We start from the raw sequence: 25785 nt of genomic DNA on the forward strand, positions 1-25785 counted from the left end.
TCCCCCGCTACCCTAGTGAGGTGTATATATGATGGATGGATGGATGGATGGATGGATGGATTTCAAAATGCACTGCATATTTACACAACAGATTCAAACATGACATGTAGTGGTTTGCAAAGTTGCAGCAAACAAAGACATAGAAAATAAATAATATGTTTTAAATATTCATAACAAATCATATTCATAACAAATCATATTCACTGCGGCAAAAATCGATGAAAGAATATTGATAAATACATCACTACTGACACATCTTTAAAGGGGAAAACCATCCAGATTACAGCATTACGATACTTATTAAGATGTGGTTGTACAAATGAATAGCTATCAATATGTTGCAGTGATCATGATTCTTAGGTATCACAGGTCTCGAGTGGTTCATGTATTCACAGTGTTAGCAGCAGTGAGGAGTGAGGAGAACAGGGAGTCTGGTCGTAGTTTCAACACATCTGGATGATCAAACTCTGCCACCTGTTGGCAACAGAAACACAAAGTAAATGTAGGTTTACGATCACACATATTTAATTTCTTTGTATAATAATGCTTGTTTGTTACCTCTCCTTTGTCCATGACCAGAATACGATCTGCTTGCACCACAGTGTTGATGCGATGTGCGATGGTGAGCATGGTGCAATCACTAAAAGCATCTTTAATAGTGTTTTGGATCAGAGCATCAGTCTCTGCATCGATGGAGGCCGTGGCCTCATCCAGAAGAATGATCTGCCAGACAACAGGATGGATGATTAATGTAGATGAAAGGACTGGTGTGAGAGGAGGACAGTTAGATTGGCAAACATGTTGTTAAATACATAACATTTTTAAAAGGCATAACATATCATTATACTGCTTGAACATAACAAAGGTGTGGATGGAAAAACTGAGAGAGGACTCCCAAACATTACTTTGATTGGTGCATATTATGCAGCATGTGATCCAGCCATTTAACTGTGTATTAGCAGTAAAACTGAGCACAAACTAAGAGCCCCCATCAAAGACAGAAGACATTCATAGCTACAAGTGTGTACAAGCGTAAGAGTAGACTTCAGGGAAGACACAAGGGATCAATATTTAAAAGATTTTTATGTTGAAAACCCACTATAACATTAGTCTTCTCGTAGAAAGTCTCTGAACCAAGTAAACTGTGAATTCAACTATCATGGCATGTGTGTATTTAAACACACCAGCCAAAGATTTTAGTTTTCCATAATTATTTAGAGACTTCGACAAAGTCTTATTCTCTAATAGAGTTAATAACTGTTTTAATCATAAATAAATGTATTGTACTCTTGTTTTCAGTCTGCTTCAGTAACATAGTCGAGATGTACAAGATCCCTAAAAATCATCCCAAAACACAGATATGTGTGATATGTTTTGAATTTTCTTTTGGGAACTTTCAGAAAAATGTTTTTCTGTACATGGTCCCTGTCAAATAAACTCATAATAATAATAAAAAAAATGTGCAGAAAGTTTTCAACACAAGCAGAAAACTTCCTGAAACACACCTGAGCTATCAAAAGTCTAGGAGTTTATAAATAAGTCAGATGAATTAGTTTATTTATGACATGAATTGGGACATTTAAAAAGGTGACATTCCCAAACTCAGCAGGGATAATACTAAATGACAAAAGCTGATCTAGAGGTGGCTAATATTTAAAAGCAACACTGACTGCCTGAGAGTATTACTGCAGCTTATTCTGTTATGTTGATTATATAAATTATATATATGTAATCAATAAATACATTATATATATATGTGTGTGTGTGTGTGTGTGTGTGTGTGTGTGTGTGTGTGTGTGTGTGTGTGTGTGTCATCTGGTACCTGAATTTAGTTTTATAAATAAAGACAAATCTAATATTGATGCAGGAGAGGCACAAATTGGTGCATACAATTTAATCAGATTGCAGAAAATGAAGCATTTGACAGTTTCCAGGGAGAGGACCTCAGACCACTTAATGTGTCCCTCCTGAAACTGGAATGAACCCTACACCCATATGTATGTGTACACAGACCTTGGAGTTACGGAGTAGTGCTCTCGCCATACACATCAGTTGTCTCTCGCCCACAGAGAAGTTCTCTCCATTCTCATACACCTCTGCTTGTAGCCTTCCCTCCAGCCTGGAGATCTAAGGAAATGAAATCATATTTAACATCAATCAAACTGCCAAACATAGTACAGTAAAAAGGGATAAAAAAGAAACATTCATAAACTTTAAAAAAAAAAAAGAATGTTTGGGCTCAACAAAACAGTTAACAAAATCATTCGATCAAATCATTATTTATATTATATATGTTGACACTATTACCAACAGAAACGTGTCAACCGAACCTATCAAAAGTTTGTAACTTAAATAGTTTTAAAATCTAAATCAGTAAATGGATGACTGTCAATGAGTGATTTACATTGTATAGTTTTGAACATTTTTGAAGATTATTTATACATTCATAGTTTCTTTGTACTAGAATGATAAAGAATCAAAAAATGTCTTAATTTATTAAGCTCTATTTTTGGGGGCCTTTTTTTTGTCTTTTCTTGATAGGAAAGTCAAGAGAGAGACAGGAAAGTGGGGGAGGACCTGCAGGAAAGGGCCATGAGCGGGACTTGAACCCATGACCTCTGCGTTGGGGACTATAGCCCGTGAACATGGGACACCAGCTCAACCAGTTGAGCTGTCGAGGCACCCATTAAGCTCTATTTAAAGAGGAAAGTTTGCCTGTAGGGTTTTGTCTGACTAACTATTACCATTAGAACTTTTTCTATTACTTGACTGGCTGGTTTTAGAATCTGACTGTACAATACTGATAATGTGTTGTGCGTCATGTAATACTGGTAACATACTGTGTCCTTCATGTAAGTCTTCTCCAGCGCTGTCCAGATTTCCTCATCAGTGTAAGTATTAAAAGGGTCTAGGTTGTACCTGTAGGCAAGTATAGCTGGTTACTCAGTGACAAACTCACAGAAGAGCTTGTATTTTTGGGTAAACATAAACCTCTACGGAGCTATGGGGGTTACCTGACTGTACCAATAAACAGCACAGGGTCCTGGGGGATAATGGACAATTTGCTGCGCAGATCCTGTAGGCCAATAGTCATAATGTCCACTCCGTCTATCAGGATGGTTCCTCCTGCTGGCTCCACTAGTCTGAATAGAGCCACACCTAAAGAGGATTTCCCTACAGACACAAAGCACAGAGTGCAGTTGCTGAATAATAAACTACAACGACTATCACACTGTGTCAGAGTTATGTAACATTGTGTTTGATTTCACGACTCTGGGAGGATTCAACTCTACAATCGGATAATTAGCAACTCATTTATTTTGTAATGTCTAAATTAACTTGACATTCTTCAAACATCCCACATACAACAAGCTGCATCTGAATGAATAACAAAGATACAGGAAACAGCTACTGGATTCAGGATCTTACCGGAGCCTGTCCTTCCCACAATGCCCAGCTTCTCTCCAGCTCGGATGAAGAAATCAAGCCCGTTCAGTACAATGGGTGTATTCTCCCTGTATCTCATCTTATAGTTCTGGAAGGTGATGACTCCACTCTTGGGCCAGTCCTCTGGGATCTGAGCCTCCTTTATGTGTCTGGGTGCCTCAGATTTGCAACCCTGCAAACACAGCAAACCAGAGATTTGAGGGAAGAAAGAAAAGGGATCTTTGAGGATAATTAACTGCAAATTAAAATTTTAGTTTTTAAGAAGACCAGGACAGATGAATTGGTGGAAGGAGAAAGGTCTGACCGTGATGTATTCCTGTAGTCGTTCCACAGAGTTGAACCTTGCCTCCACTTCTGTTGCCTGTCTCACCACATACTGAAGCATGCCTGTCAACTAGATATCAAACATCGAAAAAAATCTGTTGTAACATGTTTTTATAAAATAAAGAAAACATGCATGAATTTGCTCTCCAGATTTACCTGAATAGTATAAGACATGGCCAAGCCTTTTAAAGCTGGACTGATAACTTCATTACTGCTGAGCACTACAAACAGAGCCACCATCAAGGTCATGGTAGCAGCCATGAAGTCCAGCCAGAAAGACAGCCAACGTGTACCACAGTGAAACAGCAAGTAGTGATTGGAGTTGATGTCATTAAGGGATGTGAACCTATAAAAACAAAAAAAAAAATCCAAGGATGAGTCAAGATTTGTGGACATAGTTGGTTACCCCAGTGATCAATAAAACCGTGTTCACAATGCAGACAAGTATTACAGACACTGACATTAAGATATCAGTTGGTGCTTCTGCACTGAATGAACGGAAGGCGGACACAGTAAAAAGCTTTATTCCTGTTACAGGTGCAATATGTATGCATTTTTAATGTTGCAGAAATATAACAGAAAACAACTATCTGCTATGTAGAGACAAAGTGGAGTCATAGCATCCTGAACACTGTTAGTGTGGCTGTGTGTTAGTGCATGGTAATGCATGTGAGGTCCTCCTTTTGAAACTGTTGGCTGTCTCTGAGTTTATGAACACATTTCCCGCACTGCCTTTGAAACTAAAAATGCAGTTCTGACACTCCTCTGATTTTTTCGCGGGGTCCAGCGACTGTGGTCCGACAGACCATGGACACACACAGAACAGAACAGATACTATTGGTTGTGGCTGGATTATTTTTGTTGTGTCTGAGATGCTGCTGCTCTTACAATGTCCAGTGATTCTAAATGTAAAATGGTCCACACTTATATATTACCATTTTTTAACCTTAGCTTTCAAAGCACTTTACAGTGACCTTTTCATTCAACCAAGTAATGTGCACTCTCACACACCAATAGTGGCACGTGGACCACCAACCCTGGCATTAGTGGACAAGCACATCTACCACCGGAGCCCTACATGAAAGTCGCACACAGAAATTCTAAGGAACTCTGGCATCTTACTGTTTTATGAGGCTGTCTCTTATGTTGTAGGCATGAATGGTGCTGAGGCCCTGCAAGGTGGAGGTGGTGAGAGAAATGCAGGGAGAGCGACTGATGTTCTCCATCTTCTTCATCTGACGTATACTCCTTTGGAATACACTGCAGATAAATCACAACAGATATTCAGCTGACCTTAAACAACTATTTACTGTCACAAGCCTCATTTGAAGAAGTAAAATCGTTTCAAAATTTGGGAAATTACGCAAATTGTCTGCAGTCCCCCTCATAATAAATTATATTATGTCTCAAATTAACTGGTATAAACTCACAAGAGAATGAGAGAAAACAAAACGCCAATAACAACCACAGCTGCCAGCATTGCAGGGAAAACAGCTGAGATGATGATAATGGTGAATGTGACAAGCAGACAAAACTGCAAGAAAGGGTCCATGTGGAGGGGAAGCACGGTGTCCACCTCCTCCTGGTCTTTAGAGAAACGGTTCAGGATGCGGCCTGTTGGCGTTGTGTCAAAGAAACTCATTGGACTGGCAATAATCTGCAGGAGGACAACAAAGAAATCTTTGTCAGCCCTTTAAAAATGATCACATTGGTTTGTGATTAGGGGCTGCAAGGTGGATCTGTGGTCACCAATTCAATTCAATTCAATTTTATTTGTATAGCGCATATTTACAACAACAAGTCATCTCATAGCGAACCACCGTTGCCTCACAGCGAGAAGAGCCCCAGTTTGTCCCGGTGAGGACACTCGGGATCTGTGTGGACTTTGCATGTTCTCCCTGTGCAGTGTGGGTTCTCTCCGGGTTCTCCGGCTTCCTCCCACAGTTCAAAAACACGTTGAGGTTAATTGGTGATTCTAAATTGTCTGTAGGTGTGACTGTGAGTGTACTTGGTTGTCTGTCTCTAAATGTAGCCCTGTGATAGCCTGGTTACCTGTCCAGGTGAACCTGCCTTCCCCCTGGGTCAGCTGGGATAGACTCAAGCACCCCTATGACCCTTGCGAGGATTAAGTGGTGTATCGATAATGGATGGATTGAAGGACTTGTGATGAATAAACACTATGTTTAAATTGAAATTTGTGTTGTAGATAATTTGATGCAGACGGTACCTTCTTGAACATGGTGTTGTGGAATTTGCAGGCAGCATTCAAGGTGACAGCAGTGTAAAAGAAGCACTTGACGACAGCTAGTAGCACCGTGACAATTATCATCACGCCATAAATCAATTGGTAGAATTCTAGGTCAGGGTTTTGTGAGATGTCACCCTGGTTTGAAGTTTCATTGGTGGATGACTGGGACAAAACAGAGAAAACATATGATGTTAGTGGAGAAAAACACTCAAAATATAAATAATTAAAATAATGCATTATCCTATTGTGAATATTGTCACCATACATATGACACAGATTTAGAAACACTCAAAAACTCTAGAGGTGACCTAAAAAATGAAATAAAAGATTCTTGACTGTTTTTAGGTCAGTAGTCAGATTTAAGCCAATTTGTGACATTGATCATGTTAACTGTAAAAAATCGCAGTTCCTTGAGTTGCATCCTTCCATTAAAGCAGCGTTCACATGACACTGGATGGATGGACGATTAGAATCTTTAAACTACTTCACAGGAGGGGAAACAAGGCCAAAAGTGTGGGGGGAGCAAACACGTACCAGCATTTCCCAATGGGTTGATGGAAAATAGTCTAATGAGGCCAAGTTTGAAATTTGTGGCAGTAACAGAAGGTGTGCCATGATCGAGGCTGGCATTAAACCTTTGCAGTAGCAGCTCCAAGCCTTTGGAACCACAGAAACTGATCTTCCAAGTTACTATCCTGTTTTGCACTGTTTCAGTGTTTTGTACTATTTTGCTTTGTTTGTTTTACAAACTGATTTCAAAGTTCTTATCCTGTCTTGTTTATTGCACTTTTTTGCAATGCATAAAGTTGATTTGATTTGAATTTGCATCATATACCAGTCTGTGCCCCCCTCAACCATGAATATTCTCCCTATCTCACTTTCCATCAAATCCCCCGGGTTATTTTTTAGTTCTTTAGTTGTAACTATATCTCTGCAGCATGGGGGAGTGGGTAAGTAATCCCACCTACAGGGATCAACTATGTTTTCTACATTAATAAAGTTATGTTGAGCTGTGTGAAGTAGGAAATAAATAGACATGGAAATTCTGTCCTGGTTGTTTGTCTTATTTCTATAGCCACCCAACCTTCATTACTGCCAAAACCAACAAAACATGAATGAGTCTGCAGTGACTCTGGGCGCCTGACCAACCACTGGAGAAACAATGCGTCACTGCTGGATTGTCAGTGCTGGAAGAGACTGACTTTTCTCTACTCACCGGCTGTCCAAACCACATTGGATCATACAATAATCTGAACTGTATCCAGCAAGTCTGTTCTCTGAAAACACACTCACCAGGGCCGATAATAGGAGCTAGAGAGAGAGAGAGATTCTCACCCCATCACCCTGGCCCAGCCAGTTGCTGAGCCACCAGTTGCTGAAGGCTGTGGATCCAATCATCAGGACAATGGTTAAGATGGTGAGCAAGGTGACAATGTAGCCTGCAGCAACACAGTTACACCAAAGTTAACCAACAGGTAGCACATATGTGACATATGTATTATTGTTCAGAATCACTCAAATGTGTGTATGTGTGTGTGTGTGTGTGTAGGTGTGTGTAGGTGTGTGTGTGTGTGTGTGTGTGTGTGTGTGTGTGTGCATGTGTGTTGGACCAGACCTCCTGCTGCCTTGCAGTACTGGTGGTAGACTCTCCAGGAGACAGCACCTTCTGTGGATGACTCCTGACTGACCAGCTGATTGCTTTCCTTGACAGCTATTTAAGAGGAAGAAAAAGGTTTTATAGAATCATAGCACAATTAAAGGGACCATTTATATCATCTTATATTAATTGGATTGTATTCCTACAGAACTGAACACTGAACCTATTGAAGAACATGTTCAGTTCATTAGCTCTGTCCAGACCTCCATCAGTCTGATCCCCCTTTAATTTGAAGCCAGTGATAGTCTTCATTCCATTCCACACATCCCTCACGTTGTTCTGCTGGAGCTGGCTCTCCAACTTTTTCCTGTAGTCCTCCTTACGCTTCTTAGTCTGTTTGTTCAGTTGTTTTTGTGTGATCTTCAGTAACTCCCTGTCTCCATCCCTGAAAGGTTTCTTTTTGATGTTCAGCAGCTTTTTCAGGTCACTGGTGATCCAGGGTTTGTTATTGGGGAAGCACCTCACTGTTCTTGTTGGAACGATGCTGTCCACACAGAAGTTTATATAATCTGTCACACACTCAGTCATGGTGTTGATGTTGTCTCCATGAGGTTCACAGAGGACATTCCAGTCTGTGGCCTCAAAGCACCCTCTCAGAGCATCTTCAGCCTCCGTAGACCAGGTTTTAATAGTCCTCCTAATGACTGGCTGCTGCTTAACGATGGGCTTGTACGTAGAGGTGAGAAGAACCAGATTATGATCTGATCTTCCTAAAGGAGGCAGGGCAGAGGAGCTGTATGCATTCTTAATATTTGCATAAAATAAGTCCAACGTCTTATTTTCTCTGGTGGTGCAGCTGACAAACTGCTGGAAAGTTGGTAATGTAGCAGAGAGGGAGACGTTGTTGAAGTCTCCAGAGATCGCCATGAATGAGCTTGGATGCTGTGTTTGTAGTTTAGCCACGATGGAGCTGATGACATCACAGGCTGTCTCTGGTGCGGTACCTGGTATTATATAAACCACTACCAGAATAACACAGGCAAACTCTCTGGGTAAATAATGGACGGAAACTCACAGCTAACAGTTCGATGTCTCTTGTGCAGATCTTCTCCTTGACAGTGACGTGTCCAGGATGGCACCAACGCTGATTAACCAGCACTGTAATACCACCTCCCTTCAGCTTCCCGCTGAGCTGTTTATTTNTGAATGAGTTTGGATGCTGTGTTTGTAGTTTAGCCACGACGGAGCTGATGACATCACAGGCTGTCTCTGGTGCGGTACCTGGTATTATATAAACCACGACCAGAATAACACAGGCAAACTCTCTGGGTAAATAATATGGACGGAAACTCACAGCTAACAGTTCGCTGTCTCTTGTGCAGATCTTCTCCTTGACAGTGATGTGTCCAGGATGGCACCAACGCTGATTAACCAGCACTGTAATACCACCTCCCTTCAGCTTCCCGCTGAGCTGTTTATTTCGGTCTGCACGGACCGTCTTGAAGCTGTGTACAGACGCATTACATTCCGGGATGTGTTCATGCAGCCATGTCTCAGTGAAGCACATAATACTGCACTCTCTGTACTCTTTTTGAGACCGTGTTAGCATTTCAAGCTCGTCCATCTTGTTAGCTAGCGATCTCTCGTTGCCCATCACAACAGTTGGAAGAAACGGTTTAAATCTCCACCGTTTTTCTCTCTGCCTTACCCCTGCCCTGCAACCTCTTCTCTTCCTCTTTAGCTCCACTGGGATTTGACGTATTATTTCGCTGAAAATCTTGATTTGGGAGAGTTTTAACAGTTGATCACGGTTGTAGACAATTTTTCCGTTGCCATGGATACTCATCATAACAACTTGTGAAAAAGGCAAAATATATGTAGAAAAATCTTCTGAGTTGCAGAGATTTCAACTCAGCATAAAAAAATCATCCAAGAAAAATTTTATCTGACAGGTAATGTCAGTAAAAAGACAACAATATATCCAAAAAAAAACTCAAAAGCAAAGAGAGCTACTACAAATTGCTGCCACCTAGCGGCGCATTCCAGAATGTTTATGGATTTATTATTTGTTTTATTTTATATTATTATTTTATTTTATTTTATTTATTATTATTTATATTGATTATTTATAAATTTGAAGCTGCAGTTAACAGAAATTTGTTATCTATGGCGTCACCCAGGACCCAAACCCCATTCTACTAACTGAACATGCTCCTTGTAACCCACTGCACCACCACATCATACTTTCACAGTGGACTTGCTATTTACATATCACATCTACTCTGGGTACAAAAGCCTAATAAAATCTCCTGCCACTAGTTAGATCTTCCTCTGAGATCACTTGATTTACAAAATGCTGAAAGACTAGCGTGATTTTTTTCCCCAATGATGCAGAAATAATACTGCCTACCCCAGCTTTAATAAGCTTTGTAGACTTACATATTTGGTCAGCTTTCGTTTCATCACCGTTTTCATCTGACATGTCAAATCCTGGAAAGAAGCACAGATGTCAGTCAGTCAGTATACACTTCTATTTACCACATAACTGTCTCATGTGCTGCTCCAGGAAACATAAAGAAATGTGACTGGATGTTGGGAGGAAATAATGGCTGAGTTATGTGTCATAGGGAATATCAAAGAGGATATCTCCATCATGATGGAAGGATGTTTACAACATCTCAGATAGGATTAAAATGAAGTTCTGGTTTCTCTTCATATATTCTCAAAATTAAAGTAACTTGTTCTTAAGGCAATAACCCTAAATGACAACTAGTTCCTTTCTTCTGTAGACTAAAAAAAATGCTGAAAAATGTCTAAATATCACAATATATCAATAAGCTGCGACTGCAGGTCTAGTATTGCCTTACAAAGCTTTCTCCTGATTTCACAACCTTTGACTTACTTCTTGTTCTATAATTGCTCTTTTATGAGTTCAGTCTTTTGTCATAAAACTTTGTTCCACAAAATGTTGTGCCAAGTCTACAACAACGTGTTGCACCAACTTCACTGTAGCTCTGTATTTGTGTTGTAACTGATTTCTCACAGTAAACTGCTTTTAGGGATTTATTTCTAATAGTTATAACATGCTACAACAAACATACAGTATTTAATGGGGTGTCTTTGCACCGATCTCTATCATGACTACATCCTTAGTTTCATTCTTTTTAGGTCCTCTACTGGGGTTTTCTCTCAGGTTTCCATACCAGGGTTCACTATTCCACTGTCTGCACGCTGTCTGTGCTCTTCGTCTTTCGACTGGTCAGCATCTTGGGTTGACACCTCCTCCTCCTCCTCTTTATGAGTCTGGCAATGAATAGAATCAAGGACAACAACAAGCTCAACCAAACTCATGGACTGTGTTTTCCTTAGTCATTGTGTTTATTGTTCCTTAGCTATTAAACCATTAAAGAACTGCTGAGAAGGTTTTACAGCTGGTTTTACCTACATGGAAAGGCACATTGATGGGGTAGTGCAGCCACAATAAAATTTCTGCTGTAGGTTTTGTAAAACTCTTACTTTGGACTGTTCTAACTGATAGTTATTGATGAGCTGAGCATAGCGTCCTTTGGCTGTCATCAGGTCCTCGTGGTTTCCAGCCTCCAGGATCTCACCATCCTCCAGAACCAAGATATCATCACAGAACTCCAAATACTAGAAGACACAAGTGAGGACAACCATGCCAACAAAAGCAGCTCAGAACTGCAGCCAGGGTTTTACAATGCAATCTATACAGCCATCACGTGTACTTGCACATCTTTGGCACTTGACAGACGCTCTTATCTACAGTAGAGTTACAGTAGAGTGACTCATAATATTACTCACAACCCATGAAAAAGATAACACTGAGAGGAAGCAGCAGAAATGACATAACACTAGCTGATGTGTGATTTGTATTTACTCAGCTAACTGCAACGAGATGATATAAATCTTATTTTATAAACGTGTAAACTTTACTAACTCAGAATGTTCTGAATGTTATAAAATGTATTGTGATTCTTTATTATGCTCAACGTGATCACAAGACTTCAGGAAGTTACTGCTCAGAGCAAAGAAACAGTCTGGCACATAAAACCACGATAAATTAATGCTGCACTTTGGTTTTTGTACAAATTAAACAAAAGAAGGAACAGAAGTACTGGTGATCAGATTTTGTTGCCTTTAGACGGAGCAGGCAAACTGTTTCACCTTTTTTATCCCCAGTATGTGTGCTAAACAAAACTGCCTTAAGCTCTGGCTTAAGCATCATAATTGTCATACATACATGAGTGTCTGTAAAGTGTTGATGTTTTCTAAAGCAAGTTAAATATTGTATTACCAAGATGTACCATGAACCCATTTAGGTTCAGTATCAACTAAAGAATAAAACGCCATCTATATCCCTACCTGGAGCTGGTGTGTTACTAGGATGATGGATTTTCCTTGGAGCTCCTTCTTTATACATTCTTCAAAGATGTGTTTCCCCACATGAGCATCAACAGCAGAGAGCGGGTCATCAAGGAGGAAGATGTCCTTATTGGAGTAGACAGCTCTGGCCAGGCTGATCCTCTGCTTCTGTCCCCCAGATAGATTCAGCCCTCGTTCTCCAATCTGGCAACAACACAACAAAAGACCACTAGCCTCAGGGTCTGCTATCTCATAAAATCCACTTCTCTACTTTTACAACAGAGTAAATAAAAGAGAGAGGGCATATGCAGGAAGGCACTGATAGTAAAGACAACACAGATTTGGCCTTCCACAACAAGAAACTTCCAAAATGAATAGACAAGACCTGGTATGCAACCTAATGGAATGTATGAGCTTGGAATAAATGATTTATGCACATCCAAGAATTTGTCAACCTCTCTCACTTTGTACACATGATTATTGTTCTGTCTCCAAACATTTAGTTTCACAGAACAAGATATGCTAAGACTTTGGCATCTATTTTGTAAATGCCAGCATTTTTGCACCTTATTTCTATTTTTAGCACGATTTGTCTGTGTAAATTGACATGGTTGGCTGTCATGCCCTCAGATTTTGCATCCAGTCTTCCTGTCTGCAGCAGGTCTCTCTCACCCTCTTTGTATGTCAGCACTGTCAAGCTGGTTTTAGATGCTCATCTTTGCCATCTCCACTCTGCCAAAATGTAGACTCTACTCATGAATTCCACAGATGCTCCAGCCTCTGTTCCTTGACCTCCTTCCTGGCCTGTCCCCGCTGCCAGCTGTCCTTGGCTCCTTGCTCCATAGATCTGTCTCCACCTAGCTCCCCTTCAGCCCCAGACTCTCGACTACCTGCCAAAGGCTCAGCCTTAGCGTCAGGCTAAATGCAACCAGAACAAGGCTCAGCCTCGGGTTTCCAGTAACTTATCCAAGCCTGAGGCCCAATTTTCCTGCCGCCTTAAAAAAAATATCAATTTCTTGGTGCCTGTACTTGGGTTCATCAGCCGTGAAAGATTGTTTGTAAGTACATCATGGCCAGAGGCGTCCCGTCAGGACAGGCAAATGAGGCAATTGCCCAAATGACAACACTTTGATACATTTTGCAGTGACAACCACGAATTCGTGGTTAAACAAATGCAGGCCCCTATACAGTGCATTGAAAGTAGTGCCCTGCAACCCCACCTTGTGGGCCCCCCCCCTTCAGCTACAGCCTACTGGTCCAGTCAGATTGCTTGATAAAGAAAGTCAACTTTCAGCACAATGAAGAGACACTTACCAGGAGGAAAAACAACAACAACAAAGTGGTAGGTGGATGTGCTGCTGATAAATGCACAAAAAGATTGATTTCCGTTAATATGTAACTTCCAGGTGGGCACATTAGCTCATCATTCTCATCATGGAAAAGCCTATATGATATTTAAAAAACGAGGAGTTATCTAACGCCCATGAGAGTTAGGAAACGTTTACATAACATTAAGGAGTGTATAATAAGCTAGATAGGAGCTAGCTTCCTAGCTTACTCGCTGGCTAGCTCACTGAATCTAATCAAACCTTTTCTTAACAGCTAATTGTTACTACCTGAAAATGACATCCTCATAAAACTCTTAATAGACAGTAATAACAGTTAGAGACCCATAAAAAGGAAGATGTATGATAAGTAAATAATACATGGTGAACATTGTGCTATAAACATCTGGACTGAATTCACCAACTGCTGCTATAATATCTGATGATGTTAAAGGACTCAAAGGAGACAACTGCACAAATAATGTGTCATACTAGAATAAAGATAACTGTTCTGTTATGACAAGAACTTTTTCTATTTATCATAAATTTTGTTTTAGGAGCACTGCTGAAGTTTTTCCAGCCCACTCTGTGAGGTCCACTATGAGCCAGAAAGAGGGCTGGCTCACATCTCCACTGAACAGGAGGTAAGAAGATCTTTGAACCTTGAAGATTAGGTGGTAGCATTTGCTGCAACCAAGGCCTGAAAGAAGTGCTTTTAAGTGGACTGTTCAGAGTGTTCATACACAATGGCTTTGCCTGGGGCCCCTCAGAACCTAGTGTTGCCTCTAGAAAATCATTTCGTGTGACACTGCCAAATTATGTGCTTAAATGTGAATAGTCTAATGATCAGCTTGAGGAATGTTCATTGTGACAGTGACCTTGAGAGTTTAGTGTGACATCTGTGGATGTTGTTACATCACATTAAGGGTTTTTTTCATGACAGGCTCAAGAATTCATTAAAAGCGATTAGACACTTTGATTTTTGAGAGAGTATCTACCTCAGTTTGATCACCATAAGGCAGGATCTTCAGGTCTGCTCTGAGGCTGCAGACATCCACAACTCGGTCATATCTGTGGAGCAACAATGAAAGACAGCTAACAGGCTGACACTTAGGTAAGGAATAGAGTATTGAACAAAGCCATTTTCAGGGCAAGAGTTAGTCATTAACTCAGTTTAGCTCAAAATAAGGAGTGACCAAAATCATTTTGGAAAAATATCATGAAATCTGTGTAAAAAAAAAAAAACAGATTTGATGTACAAACTGTAACGAATCTAATATCAACCCAGTGAGACACTGGTTTTCTTTCTAAACACATTAGACACATTTATATGAATGACTATTCGTATTGGTTAACTCCTTATTACAAGAGGCACATTAACAACACTTTTAAATTGTTTTGCTCAGATATCAATTCCTTAACGGTTTTATGAGAGGTTATATGAGAGAAAAATCACTTTTTATGAGTGTACAGTGTAGCCAGCATGTCAGCATGAATCCTCTCACATAACAGAGATGACCTCTGCTCTTGTTTGAATACCTCGTCAGAAGTAAATTCAGAGATAAGAGGAAATCTCTCCCAGTTAAATATTTTCCATCAGCAGAACCACTTAAAAAACAAACACTTTAGGCTAAGCGTGTTTTTACTGCCAGAGTCAGTGTGGGTGAGAGGAACAATGGTAACTTATTAACTGTCATGCTGGGTTTTTGGTCAACTATTCAGTTATTCTTTAAGCTTGGTTATTAACTGTGTATTTTTTTCTTGGATTGAAATCACTCATCTCTCCTTGTTTTACTTTACCTGATTCTGAGTTTTATTTAATACTACCCTGTAACATGCTTTGCTACTTCTTAGCATCACCAAAGATCTGCCTCAGCACCCTGACAAATCTCTTCACTCACTACACAAGCATGGTGTTGTATCTGCCCCACAATCCCCAGCACCGCAACTGCTTATTAACTGGAATAGATTTCAGGGGAAGCACATCCCCCTCAATGTTTAGAAAACTGAAATTTGTCCCTCCAATAAAAAATAAATAAATAAAAGTAAGCGGAGGAGACTAATTTTGAAAAACAGCAACAATACCTCCCAAAGCACTGGGTCTTCACTCCAAAAATATGAATAATTTATGAGGTGAACAACCATTGAATCTTTTGTGGCAGATGAAATTATCTCTGCAAACACATATAAGACAATCAGCTCTGAGGTTTCATAGTGTGGCTGTAAGTGAATACTACCTACTGACTGAGTGCAAAGATCTGTCAGGGTGCTATGGCCAAGCCTCAGGTGGATTAACTTTTAGAGGGTCACACACATACTTAGCGGACTGAAATTAGGTTCAGCAATTACAATGGTTTTCTAACTTGTTTTCTGTGTCAGCTGCATTCTATCATCTAATTGTGTTCTGTATACTTATGTAGATATAGTCCAGTGTCTTCCTCTGTAAAGCTGTTTTTTTAGATAAGACTTTTAGCTAAGGTAAAGGCCTATGTCCTTTCCATGTTAAACTCTCACATTTTTTTGCAGTTATTTAGCTATAAATAGTGAGAATCATGTAGGTGAGTTAAGTGATTAATTACTTGGCCTGGTCAAGAGGTTCCCCCATCAATATATTTTCTTGAACAGTTCCATGGAAAATCCAGGCCTGTTGGGAAACGTAGGCAAATGTCCCATCAGCTGCGACCGAGCCCTGAAGAAGGTGCATCTTGAACAAACAAAAGAGAGGGCAGTCACGAAAAGAGCTATACGAGGTGTGTCGGAAAAGTTCCAGGACTGGTGTCACAAAAGATATATTTCAAACCCAAACTAGTAGTTTTCCCTTCAGACGATCAACCAGCACATCTACAAAGCGATCCTGTGGCATTCAGTGCACGAGAAGAGGCAGAACTATGGCAGGACCAGTGGTGGCTGCTTCACCATGACAATGTGCCTGCTCACAATGCTCTGAGCATCCGACAGTTCCCGGCTGGGAAGAACATCGCCGTGCAACCTCCCCACTCACCCCACCTGGCTCCGTGGGATTGTTTCCTCTTCCCCAACTCAAGGGGGTCATCAAGGGGACCCGTTTAGAAGATGTGGATGACATCATGATGACTGTGACGATGGAGCTGCAGAGGATCCCAGAAGAATCCTTCCAGGAATACATGGCAGCGTGGCAGAGAAGGCTGGGAAAGTGTGTTAGACTCCAGGGGGATTACTTCGAAGGGGAAAAATCCTTGTTTGTAGTTTGGATTTGAAATATATCTTTTGTGACACCACTCCTGGAACTTTTCTGACACACCTCGTATGTACACAACAGTTAAAGTTGAATAATTAAATAGAGAGAAACACAATAAAGATAAGGATGGTCATATGTGTTAAAGAGTAGCAGACAATAAACAGTGAAAAACAAGTGTCAAAAAAATGTCAAAGACTTGCAGAGACAAACGACGATAACAACAAAAAACACAAAGGAAGAACCAACCTGTTCCAAAATGCTTGAAATCAGCGATGACTTTCCACTTCCTACGTTCCCACAAACACCAAGCAGGTTACCCTTCAGAAAACAACACAGACATTGTTGGTTCACATAAACAGACTGCAGATATCTGCTTCATCCTAATCCGAGGTAAACACACACCTTAGGTAGTGTGAAGGAGATGTTTCTCAGGGTTGGCAAGGTTTCAGTCTTTCCATTCTCAGGCAGCCCATCCTCCTTCTGTTCTTTGACCATATCGGCCGAGCTGGATGGAGGGTCTGGCTGGCTGCCTGGTTTGGTCCAGGAAAGTGTAGCACTTTTCATCACTATAGCAGAGTTGCTGTCTTTCTTTTGCATCAGGTACAGCTCAGGATTCTGGATCAGCAATATTTTCTGCAACCACCACACAAGCTATTTCATGTTTTTGAAACTGAGATTTCTGTTGCAAGTCAAATCAGTGGTTTTGGAAAATATACATTGCTCAGCCACAACATTAAAACCACTGACAGGTAAATGAAATGACATTGATCGTCTTGTTGTATTGCAGTCTGCTGGGAAACCTTCCATGAGGATGTTACATTGGTACATACCTTCCAACTAAACATTGTTCCACACCAATCACTGGTGCATTTTGAGCTTTTTTACCTTTATTATAGTAAAGTAACAAAATCTTGAAGTTTGTATTGCTGAATGACATAACAAACCGAACTTCATGTAATTTAAAAGTAGAAATGGACACTGCTACTACTACCATTACCATAGCTGTTGAGCAGAGTAAAGAAAGAAGAGTTTACCCTTAATCGTGCCAGCGACAGAGCAGCCTCAGCCAGGGATTTCACACACAAAGGCATAAGAGCAAGGCAGAATCTCATGGAGTTGAAGATGGCGATCGTGGTGAAGGCCTGGTCATAACAAAGAATAATGCTCAATCACTACACAACAACATACAACTCTGACAGGTGTTCTATTGACTTTAAATGGACCACTACACTCTTGTGTGTCTGCAGATTGATCTGGTTTAGCGTGAACACAAACAAAGTAAAAACTGGGGACTAAACTGGAACTAAGGGTGCACCGGTATTTCAACAGGTTGAGCATGCGACCCATGTGTAGGGGCTGAAAGTCCCCGACGCTGCAGCCACGGTTCAAGTCCAAACTGATTTACTGCATGTCTGTCCCCACTCTTCTCTCTACCTTTTCTGTCTCTCTTCACTAGCCTCTGAAATAAAGCCATAAAAAGGCCCCCCCAAAAAAACATTTAAAAAAACTGGAACTAAATCACAGGCTCCTATTTCCTGTGGCAGACTCATACATGCTAGAGCTCCCTGTTCTCTTTAGATTAAATACAGACTTCTCGCTATGTCCTCATCAATATAGATCATACAATTGTAGTGATGTCGTACTCACATCAGATGTGTTGAGTGGTAAGCGGAACAAAGTGTGTACCACAAAGGTGAGAACAGTGGCGAGGGTAGGGATGATGCTGGTGATGCTGGTATTAATATTCTGGATGTAACTGACAGTCCGTATGTGCTTCCTTTCATTTTTCCTTAAGCCTGTGGAATAGAAAAGGGTTGTACGTTTCACTTATAGTAAATTTGCAGCTTCCTTGAGCTCCTCAATTCACCAACATTTCAGTTGTTCAGTGAGCACCTTCACTGTAGCAAGTAGGTACAAGTTATTTTGATCAAATCAAATCCATCCATCCATTATCTATACACCGCTTAATCCTCATTAGGGTTGCGGGGGGGCTGGAGCCTATCCCAGCCGACTTAGGGCGAAGGCAGGGGACACCCTGGACAGGTCGCCAGTCTATCACAGGGCTACACTTAGAGACAGACAACCAAGCACACTCACATTCACACCTACGGACAATTTAGAATCACCAATTAACCTCAGCATGTTTTTGGACTGTGTGGGAGGAAGCTGGAGAACCCGGAGAGAACCCACGCTGCACGGGGAGAACATGCAAACTCCACGCAGAAAGATTCCGGTGCCCCCACCGGGACGCGAACCGGCAACCTTCTTGCTGCGAGGCAACAGTGCTACCAACTGCGCCACCTTGCAGCCCTCTGAGGAGAGTTTATCTCAAAGGTTTACAAGCAAATGTAATACACGCACCCATACATGCTATTTTCCCTTCATAAGTCATGATAAACTATCCATTCATCCATTATCTATACACCGCTTAATCCTCACTAGGGTCGTGGGGGGGCTGGAGCCTATCCCAGCTGACTTAGGGCGAAGGCAGGGGACAGGGGACCTTGTGGGAGGAAGCCAGAGAACCCGGAGAGAACCCACGCTGCACAGGGAGAACATGCAAACTCCACACAGAAAGATCCCAGGTGTCCTCACCAGGATGTGAACCGGCAACCTTCTTGCGGCCTTCTTGCTGCTTCTTGGTGCAAACCACCGCACCACCTTGCGGCCTCATCAACAAGTCGCTAACTATATAATTCTATAATACAATAGCTAAACATCACAATATAGAGAATATTGCATTAATATTTGTAAGCTATTGTATTAAATTCAGCTACATTTTCATGTGTAAAATAGAGCTAATTTCCACATTTAGTAATACCTAGGTTACTCTGCTATTATTTTAACTAGGTGGGATTATGATCATAATAAATAACACCATAGGGTCTCAGCCTTTCCAAGTATCAGGTCAGGTAAAGTCTTATATATGTTCAAGACGGTTTAACCATTATTTTTTTTTACAGGAAATTCAAACCATCAAAACTCTATAGGGACGCAAAATCAATACTTAGACTTATACTGAAGTTTGTACTTTCAATCATATTTCATTACCAAAGATCACTTTGCCACAATGGCTCTTGTTTAAATGAGTTACATTACCCGTGACTTAACTTTATCTCTAGATATAGCAAATGAGTACCTGGCCCAGGACAAGTTAGATCTATTTGGAGAAGTTTTGTTGACTTGACCTCACAATATCTGTGTCTTCTTTCCATAGGCATAAACAATTGATTGACCGTAGGCTTTCAAAGTTGATATTATAAAGGTTCTCTTCATTGCCATTACTCATATGCTTTCTGTTCCTTCTATAATTCAGTAGTTAACCAATGCAAGCAGAGATGAGTCTCTGTTCAACATGAACTCTGGGAGACCTGGTTTACTTGCCTTTGCCTCCCATGCCAGCACCGTGATCCCTCCCCTAAGCTACACAACTGAGGCCTTCTGCTCACCCTCCGCGGTGCATGAACATTTCCTGTACCTGAATGTCATCAAATATTGCTCGAAGACCATGACTAGTTTTAATATATATAATCTGTGATAACTACATATACTTAGGGTACTGTTTCATGTCATTTCATAAAGGTTGTACATGCTTGCACAAATTAAAAGGATGTGTGTCATGCTTGACGCCACTCATAGTCTCATATCTCCGGATATTTCTTTTGTATCAAGTCACAATAATGGTGCCTTGCCAGATGTTCATCTCTGAGCATTCAACATGCCACTGATCCCCTGCATCCAGATGTAAAGGTTGTGCACGGTTTCACAAAAGGAAATGCATCATTCTTCTCACATAGTCTCATCTTACATAGTATATTTCCTTTGTATCAAGTCACTATATTGGTGTCTTGCATGATGTTCATCTGTTTGCATTCAACATGCTGCTGATTCGGTGCATTCAGATGAAAAGGCCATGCTGCTTGCATGACTTTAAAGGAAATGCAACACATAGGCTAATTTCATGAAAGTCCATTTCATTTCAAGGTGAGCTCATCAGCTCCCTTCAGGAGTACAGGTTTGGATTTTGTGATCTCAGGGACTGTCTGTATCATGCTTGCTCAGTCTGTTCCAGATCATCACTTGAGCAGAGTCACCGTTTAACACAAAATGCATGTCATTCCAAAAAAAATAGCTACATCTGACAGTGTCGTGTCTGAAATAGGAATTTTTTCCAGTGAGTCTGAAATTACATGCCAAATACCCACAGCTGCACACCCTCAGAGCACAGACTGGTGGGCCGTGGTACACTTGATGAGTGTGAGAGAGCATGTGGCAGATGCAGCCTCAGCTAAAACCTTCAGTGCCTCTGGCAGTGTGCTGACATGCATGTTGGTTTTGTCCTCACATAAAGAAGAAAGTATAAACGATACCTTGATATGTGATAATATATTAAGATTCAACAATGTATCGAGCCATCAAACTTACCTGCAATCTTCTTCTCAAAAGAATCTTCCCAGGCATACATTTTGATAAGTTTTATGCTGTTGAGAATCTCATTCATGGTGCGGACACGGCTGTCTGTTAGCCGCATGGCTTTCCATCTGAACCTGTTAATGAGCTTGGCCAAGAAAAACTGAAAACAGAAAAAACATGATTATGAGCTTTATTACTGGACACTATAATGATTATAAATCAAATAATTTAAGGTCAATTTAAAGTCATTCTTGCAGCTGGATTAGATACATTCCCTCTCCAGCCACTGATTAAACCCATATAAAAACTAATCTTTATGTTTTTTCCATTAATGTTATGCCTTAAAATGTCTTAGATGTAACTCTGCACTGTTGCGTGCTCTAGAATGTTCAGCTCTACAAAGCCCCTAACTTGCCTGGTGGAGCCTTTTGCACATTATTCTATACACTGTAAATCATGGGTTATATTGGACCATTGTGAATAATTCAACATATTGCTTACTGACTACATTTGTAGCTGCAACATAACTTTCCAGCTCTGATTGTGATGTGCATCTAGTGAAATCTAAAACACACCTCTCAAAAACATGTCCATTTATAAGCCACACTTACACACCTGCACAGGGACAAAAATGATGTAGGTACAGACTCCAGTCAGTGCGGTGTAGCCCAAAATGTGGCAGGCGTAGATGACACACACAATAAAGAGCACTGGAGTGGACAACACAAAACTCCCAAACAACACAGCTTCAAATAATCTGTGGCCATCGCTGGTCAGAACATTAATCATCTGGATGGGAGAGAAAGAGAATCAGATTGTGCTGTCAGACCAGGTTAACTTTCACGAATAGAAGAGGATGTTTATTCTCCAAGAAACGCATCAAGTTTTAAAATGAAACCATGAAAAATATACAGTCATGGAAAAAATATTAGACCACCCTTGTTTAATGCCTGGTACCACTAAAGGTACATTTGTTTGGACAAATATAATGATAACAACAAAAATAGCTCATAAGAGTTTAATTTAAGAACTGATATCTAGTCATTTTCGATGGTTTTCTTGATAATAACCAAAATCACTTAAGTTCTTGCATCAATAGCTATGGCATTGTACTGCCAATGCTACAGTGCTTTTAGGCATTCCATGTTTTCTTTTCTGTTCTGTTTTAGTCACATGATACACACAGGAGTTAGTACTTGATTGCATAACTGTTGTTTTTGATGACTGCAGCCATGCGTCTTGGCATGCTCTCCACCAGCTTCTGACATTGTTCTGCTGTCACAGCAGCCCATTCCTGTTGCACAAATTCAAACAAATTTGCTTTGTTTTTGGGCTTGTGGTTCTCCATTTTGTGTTTGATGACTTTCCACAGGTTTTCAATTGGATTTAGATCTGGTGATTGAGCAGGCCAAGGCATGGTTTCAATGTTCTGGTTCTCCATCCAGGCTTTGACTGATCTTGCCATGTGGTCAGTCGTTTCCTGCTGCAACCAGCTAGCAATTTGGTAGTACCATGTTGGGCTTGTTTTTTCTTGGTTTAACGAACAGCTGTCTTGGAGAGCTTCAGTTTTTTCGCTCCCTGTCTCTCACTCATACCAATTTCCAGCAGTGCCAAAATGGCTGTCTTGTGGCTTCGCATAATTCCTTTGTTTTAGGCATTCTGTGAGCGTTGACAATTTCTGAGTTGTGCTACGGCTTGAATGTAAGCAGGAAACCACTGCAGGCCTTTGCATGCGCAGTGCTGCTTATGACATGAAATGGCCTGTTGAAAACGGGTGGTCTAATAATTTTTTCCATGACTGTACATTCTTTTTTTTACACTGCTGTCTTTACAAATGATAGGAGAAATGATTCTGGAGTGCAATTTTAAGATTGTTTAGTAAAGCATCCTTTGGGCAAATGCAGAAACACTTTCCTAAACAAGCGTTAACCTTATTGTACATGTGTAAGCCAGTCTTTTACCTCTCCCATTGAAATGCCACTTTGCACCCGCAGAGAGATGATTTTCTGAAAACCCATTGAAGAGAAGGCACCTTTCAGTCTGACTGCTGTGCGCAGGTTCAGTGCCCACAGCAAGGATATCAGGAAAGCTTTGAGAAACTCTGTGGTGAACAGTGCTAAAGACAAACCAACACCATGGATAACTGTGGAATTCTCTGGGTCATCAATATAGTTTAGGATCTCATAGACCAGAACAGCCTAAAAAGACAGAGAGAAAAAGACTTTGCAATACTTCACAACACAAATCATCAGACAGGATTAATAAAGCTTTTACACAGCATTTAACAGCCTCAGACAATATTGTTGTTGAAGTAAGGGTCACTGCGTGCTTATAGGTAAGTTCATAGTAACAGATATGAGGTTTTGAACAGTTATACAATAGAAACTTACAGCAATTACTGTTTTCTGCCACAAATGAAAGCATTCCAGCAGTACTAGATAGAGGTTCACGTAAACTCCTTCTAAAAATGTGAGTTAACTGCACTAGGTTGATTAATAAGGTCGAAGTCATCCTACATTGACATAAAGGTATGCAAGTGTAGGAACAGAAGTTATGGTTTGATTATCATGAAGAGAAACAATCATAATCTAAATGAAAGACATAGCAACACTCCACCATGTTGGTTCACAAAAATGAAAAGTCTGTGGAGTTTTAACTGTCTAATAATGCTTCATGGGAACTATGCTTATGGGCAAGTCTTGCTTCATATAGACTTAATTAAATTAATTAAGTGAACTTTGAGCTGTTCATTCAGCTCTTCATTTCAACTCAAAATTGTGCAAGGTGTCAGAACTCATTTGTTACACGAAAGCCAATGTAAAATAAAAATTTGATAACTAAAGTTCAATTAACAAGAAATAGTTGAAATATGTTTCTAACAAATTGACAAGAAAATATGAATTTTTTTGACTAAATTCCTGTATTGTGTTTTACAGTACCTAGTCTCTGATGGCAGATTTTAGCCAATCACAGGTGCTTTTCACTGATCAGATAAGAGAGGATAAATAGCAGCAATGTTCACTCTGAAAGCAGGAGGCAGGGGTACAGAGGTTTAGTTGCTGACTTAAAGCAGCTGTGTGTTTTCAAATTCTGATGGGTTTTTTTTCAGCCTACTGCAGGCCTAAGCCAGTGGTTTCTGGTCTTTTTAGCTTGTGACCCCAAAGCAAAAAGTAGTAGGTGTCCAATCAGATGCACTTTGTCAAGTTCAGATGAGCTGATTTCTTTCTCTGAGTACCACCAATGTAGAAGAGCTATATAAGTACAGATCATTTAACAGAACACAGACGACTCACCGGGCCCATGAATACCGCCACCATGGCAAGGATGCCGGCAATGACAGACACAAGCAGCCGGGTTCTTTGAAAGCGAAGGACCACACGTACCAAAGAGGCTTTCTCCAGGCCTTTCTTTGCCACTTCTTCATCCCACAGTCTGTGAAGTCTGGATGACACACACACTATGAACTTTCCCACAGTCAACAAGATTCATGACATCATTTGATTTTGACAGTTTACTCTCATTTAAATGGTGTATTTCCCAGATGTAAATATCAGCAGGTAGACTTGTGATTTGTCTTATTTGAAAGTGTACTGCAATTACATCCAGTGACAGTAGAGAAATGTGAATCAGCAAACCTTTCTTCACCAGTCTTAGCTGAATCCAAAGGAGACAAGTTGAAAGTAGACATGTCCAGTTTGTTCTTAAACATCGCCCACATCATGGGAGTCATCCAGGCAAAGGTTGTAAAGGAAAAGAAACCTGCCTCGTCCAAAGGGTGGGACCTAGTCAATAAGAATAGGGAAAAGCATTAAATACACAAGTATCTAGAATTTATCTGGAAACATGTTGCGACAAGTGCCTCCTAAGAGACAAGCTATGTCAACCATGAACTGACCGTGAAGAGGACCAACGGAAGGGTTTGAGGGTCTGTAGGCTCTGCTTGTATCTTCCAAATGAGGAAGGAGCGACTGTTTCACTGTTGCCCACATCATTATGTTCTTGACTGGAGACCACAGATCCAGTTCTCCATCGCACACCATTTTCTACCTAAAGACACAGAGACAGAGTGAAAGGCAGAGTTGAAGAGGAAGAAACAGAGAGTGTGCTTTTTTGCCAATATTCCAGCAGAAGAGTCTCCAAAAGTAGATCAAACACATCCCCAACAAAAACACAGGATGCCAGTAAAACAATAGAAGAGGAAACAATGTCAGGCAGCAAAAGCAAGAGCATTCTTGGAAGCTGCTGTTTTTTCTGTACTTACAAAAGAGACTCTGCGAGAACTGTTCTTCTCCAAAGAATATTCTGTCTTCATTTTGTCCTGTATTGAGGACAGCAAGCACGCAAAGTCACTATAATGTCAGTCAACATGATGTTTTAGGTCTGATTTACCAGATAGAGACTTTTAACACTATCAAAGTCTAATCAAGTCTCACTGTATGCTATGTAACATGTGAATACATCTGCCAGATTAGAATATATATATATTTATATATATAAATAACTAATGCATTATAGAGCAAATGTCATGCATCCTGTGCATTTCTATAAGCATTTAAAATGTATCAAGAAATATTAAGTGTATTATATACATAAAACTGTGCCTATACAGCATTAAAGGTTATATCAAAAGTCAGAAAGAAGACATACTGCATCATAAGGCTGAGCCAAAAACAGATCATGATAGATGATTCACAACCTGAAAGAACAATGGACTCATTTAACCAGCTGCATATGTTTAAATGTCATTGAACTGCAAGAGTCAGCAAGAGCCCTAAGTTGTTAAAATAAACATCTAAAAATACAGAGTGAATGAATTACAGGTGTCATCCTC

At 40.5% G+C, this 25785-nt stretch overlaps 1 protein-coding gene across 1 annotated transcript; it reads right to left on the reverse strand.

The window, feature by feature from the left end:
• Positions 1-217: 217 nt before the first annotated feature.
• Positions 218-25266, reverse strand: abcc12 (ATP-binding cassette, sub-family C (CFTR/MRP), member 12). Its single transcript, XM_008297895.1, has 30 exons — positions 25216-25266; positions 24850-25001; positions 24590-24736; positions 24248-24395; positions 22916-23152; positions 21570-21743; positions 20967-21114; positions 18189-18337; positions 17576-17683; positions 16944-17174; positions 16788-16859; positions 15904-16028; positions 14323-14395; positions 12000-12203; positions 11133-11267; positions 10820-10919; positions 10056-10106; positions 7635-7730; positions 7355-7458; positions 5999-6181; positions 5202-5428; positions 4894-5031; positions 3928-4117; positions 3752-3841; positions 3430-3619; positions 3015-3174; positions 2841-2919; positions 2014-2127; positions 559-723; positions 218-474 (listed from the first exon to the last, which is right to left on the reverse strand). The coding sequence occupies exons 1-30, from the start codon at positions 25264-25266 to the stop codon at positions 382-384; spliced, it is 4134 nt and encodes a 1377-aa protein (XP_008296117.1). The 3' UTR covers positions 218-381.
• Positions 25267-25785: the final 519 nt, after the last annotated feature.

The sequence above is a fragment of the Stegastes partitus genome, unplaced genomic scaffold, assembly GCF_000690725.1.
Source record: "Stegastes partitus isolate 25-593 unplaced genomic scaffold, Stegastes_partitus-1.0.2 Scaffold27, whole genome shotgun sequence".
Lineage (NCBI taxonomy): Eukaryota > Metazoa > Chordata > Actinopteri > Pomacentridae > Stegastes > Stegastes partitus.

What these genes read in the sequence shown, in the direction of transcription:
- abcc12 (XM_008297895.1), bottom strand. Translation starts at nt 25,266, where the DNA reads ATGAAGACAGAATATTCTTTGGAGAAGAACAGTTCTCGCAGAGTCTCT. An exon ending in TTTTGAGAAGAAGATTGCAG is followed by an intron (nt 18,338 to 20,966) that starts GTAAGTTTGATG and finishes TCTATTCCACAG; the next exon opens with GCTTAAGGAAAAATGAAAGG. An exon ending in TGTGGGAAGGACAGGCTCCG is followed by an intron (nt 3,175 to 3,429) that starts GTAAGATCCTGA and finishes TTGTGTCTGTAG; the next exon opens with GGAAATCCTCTTTAGGTGTG.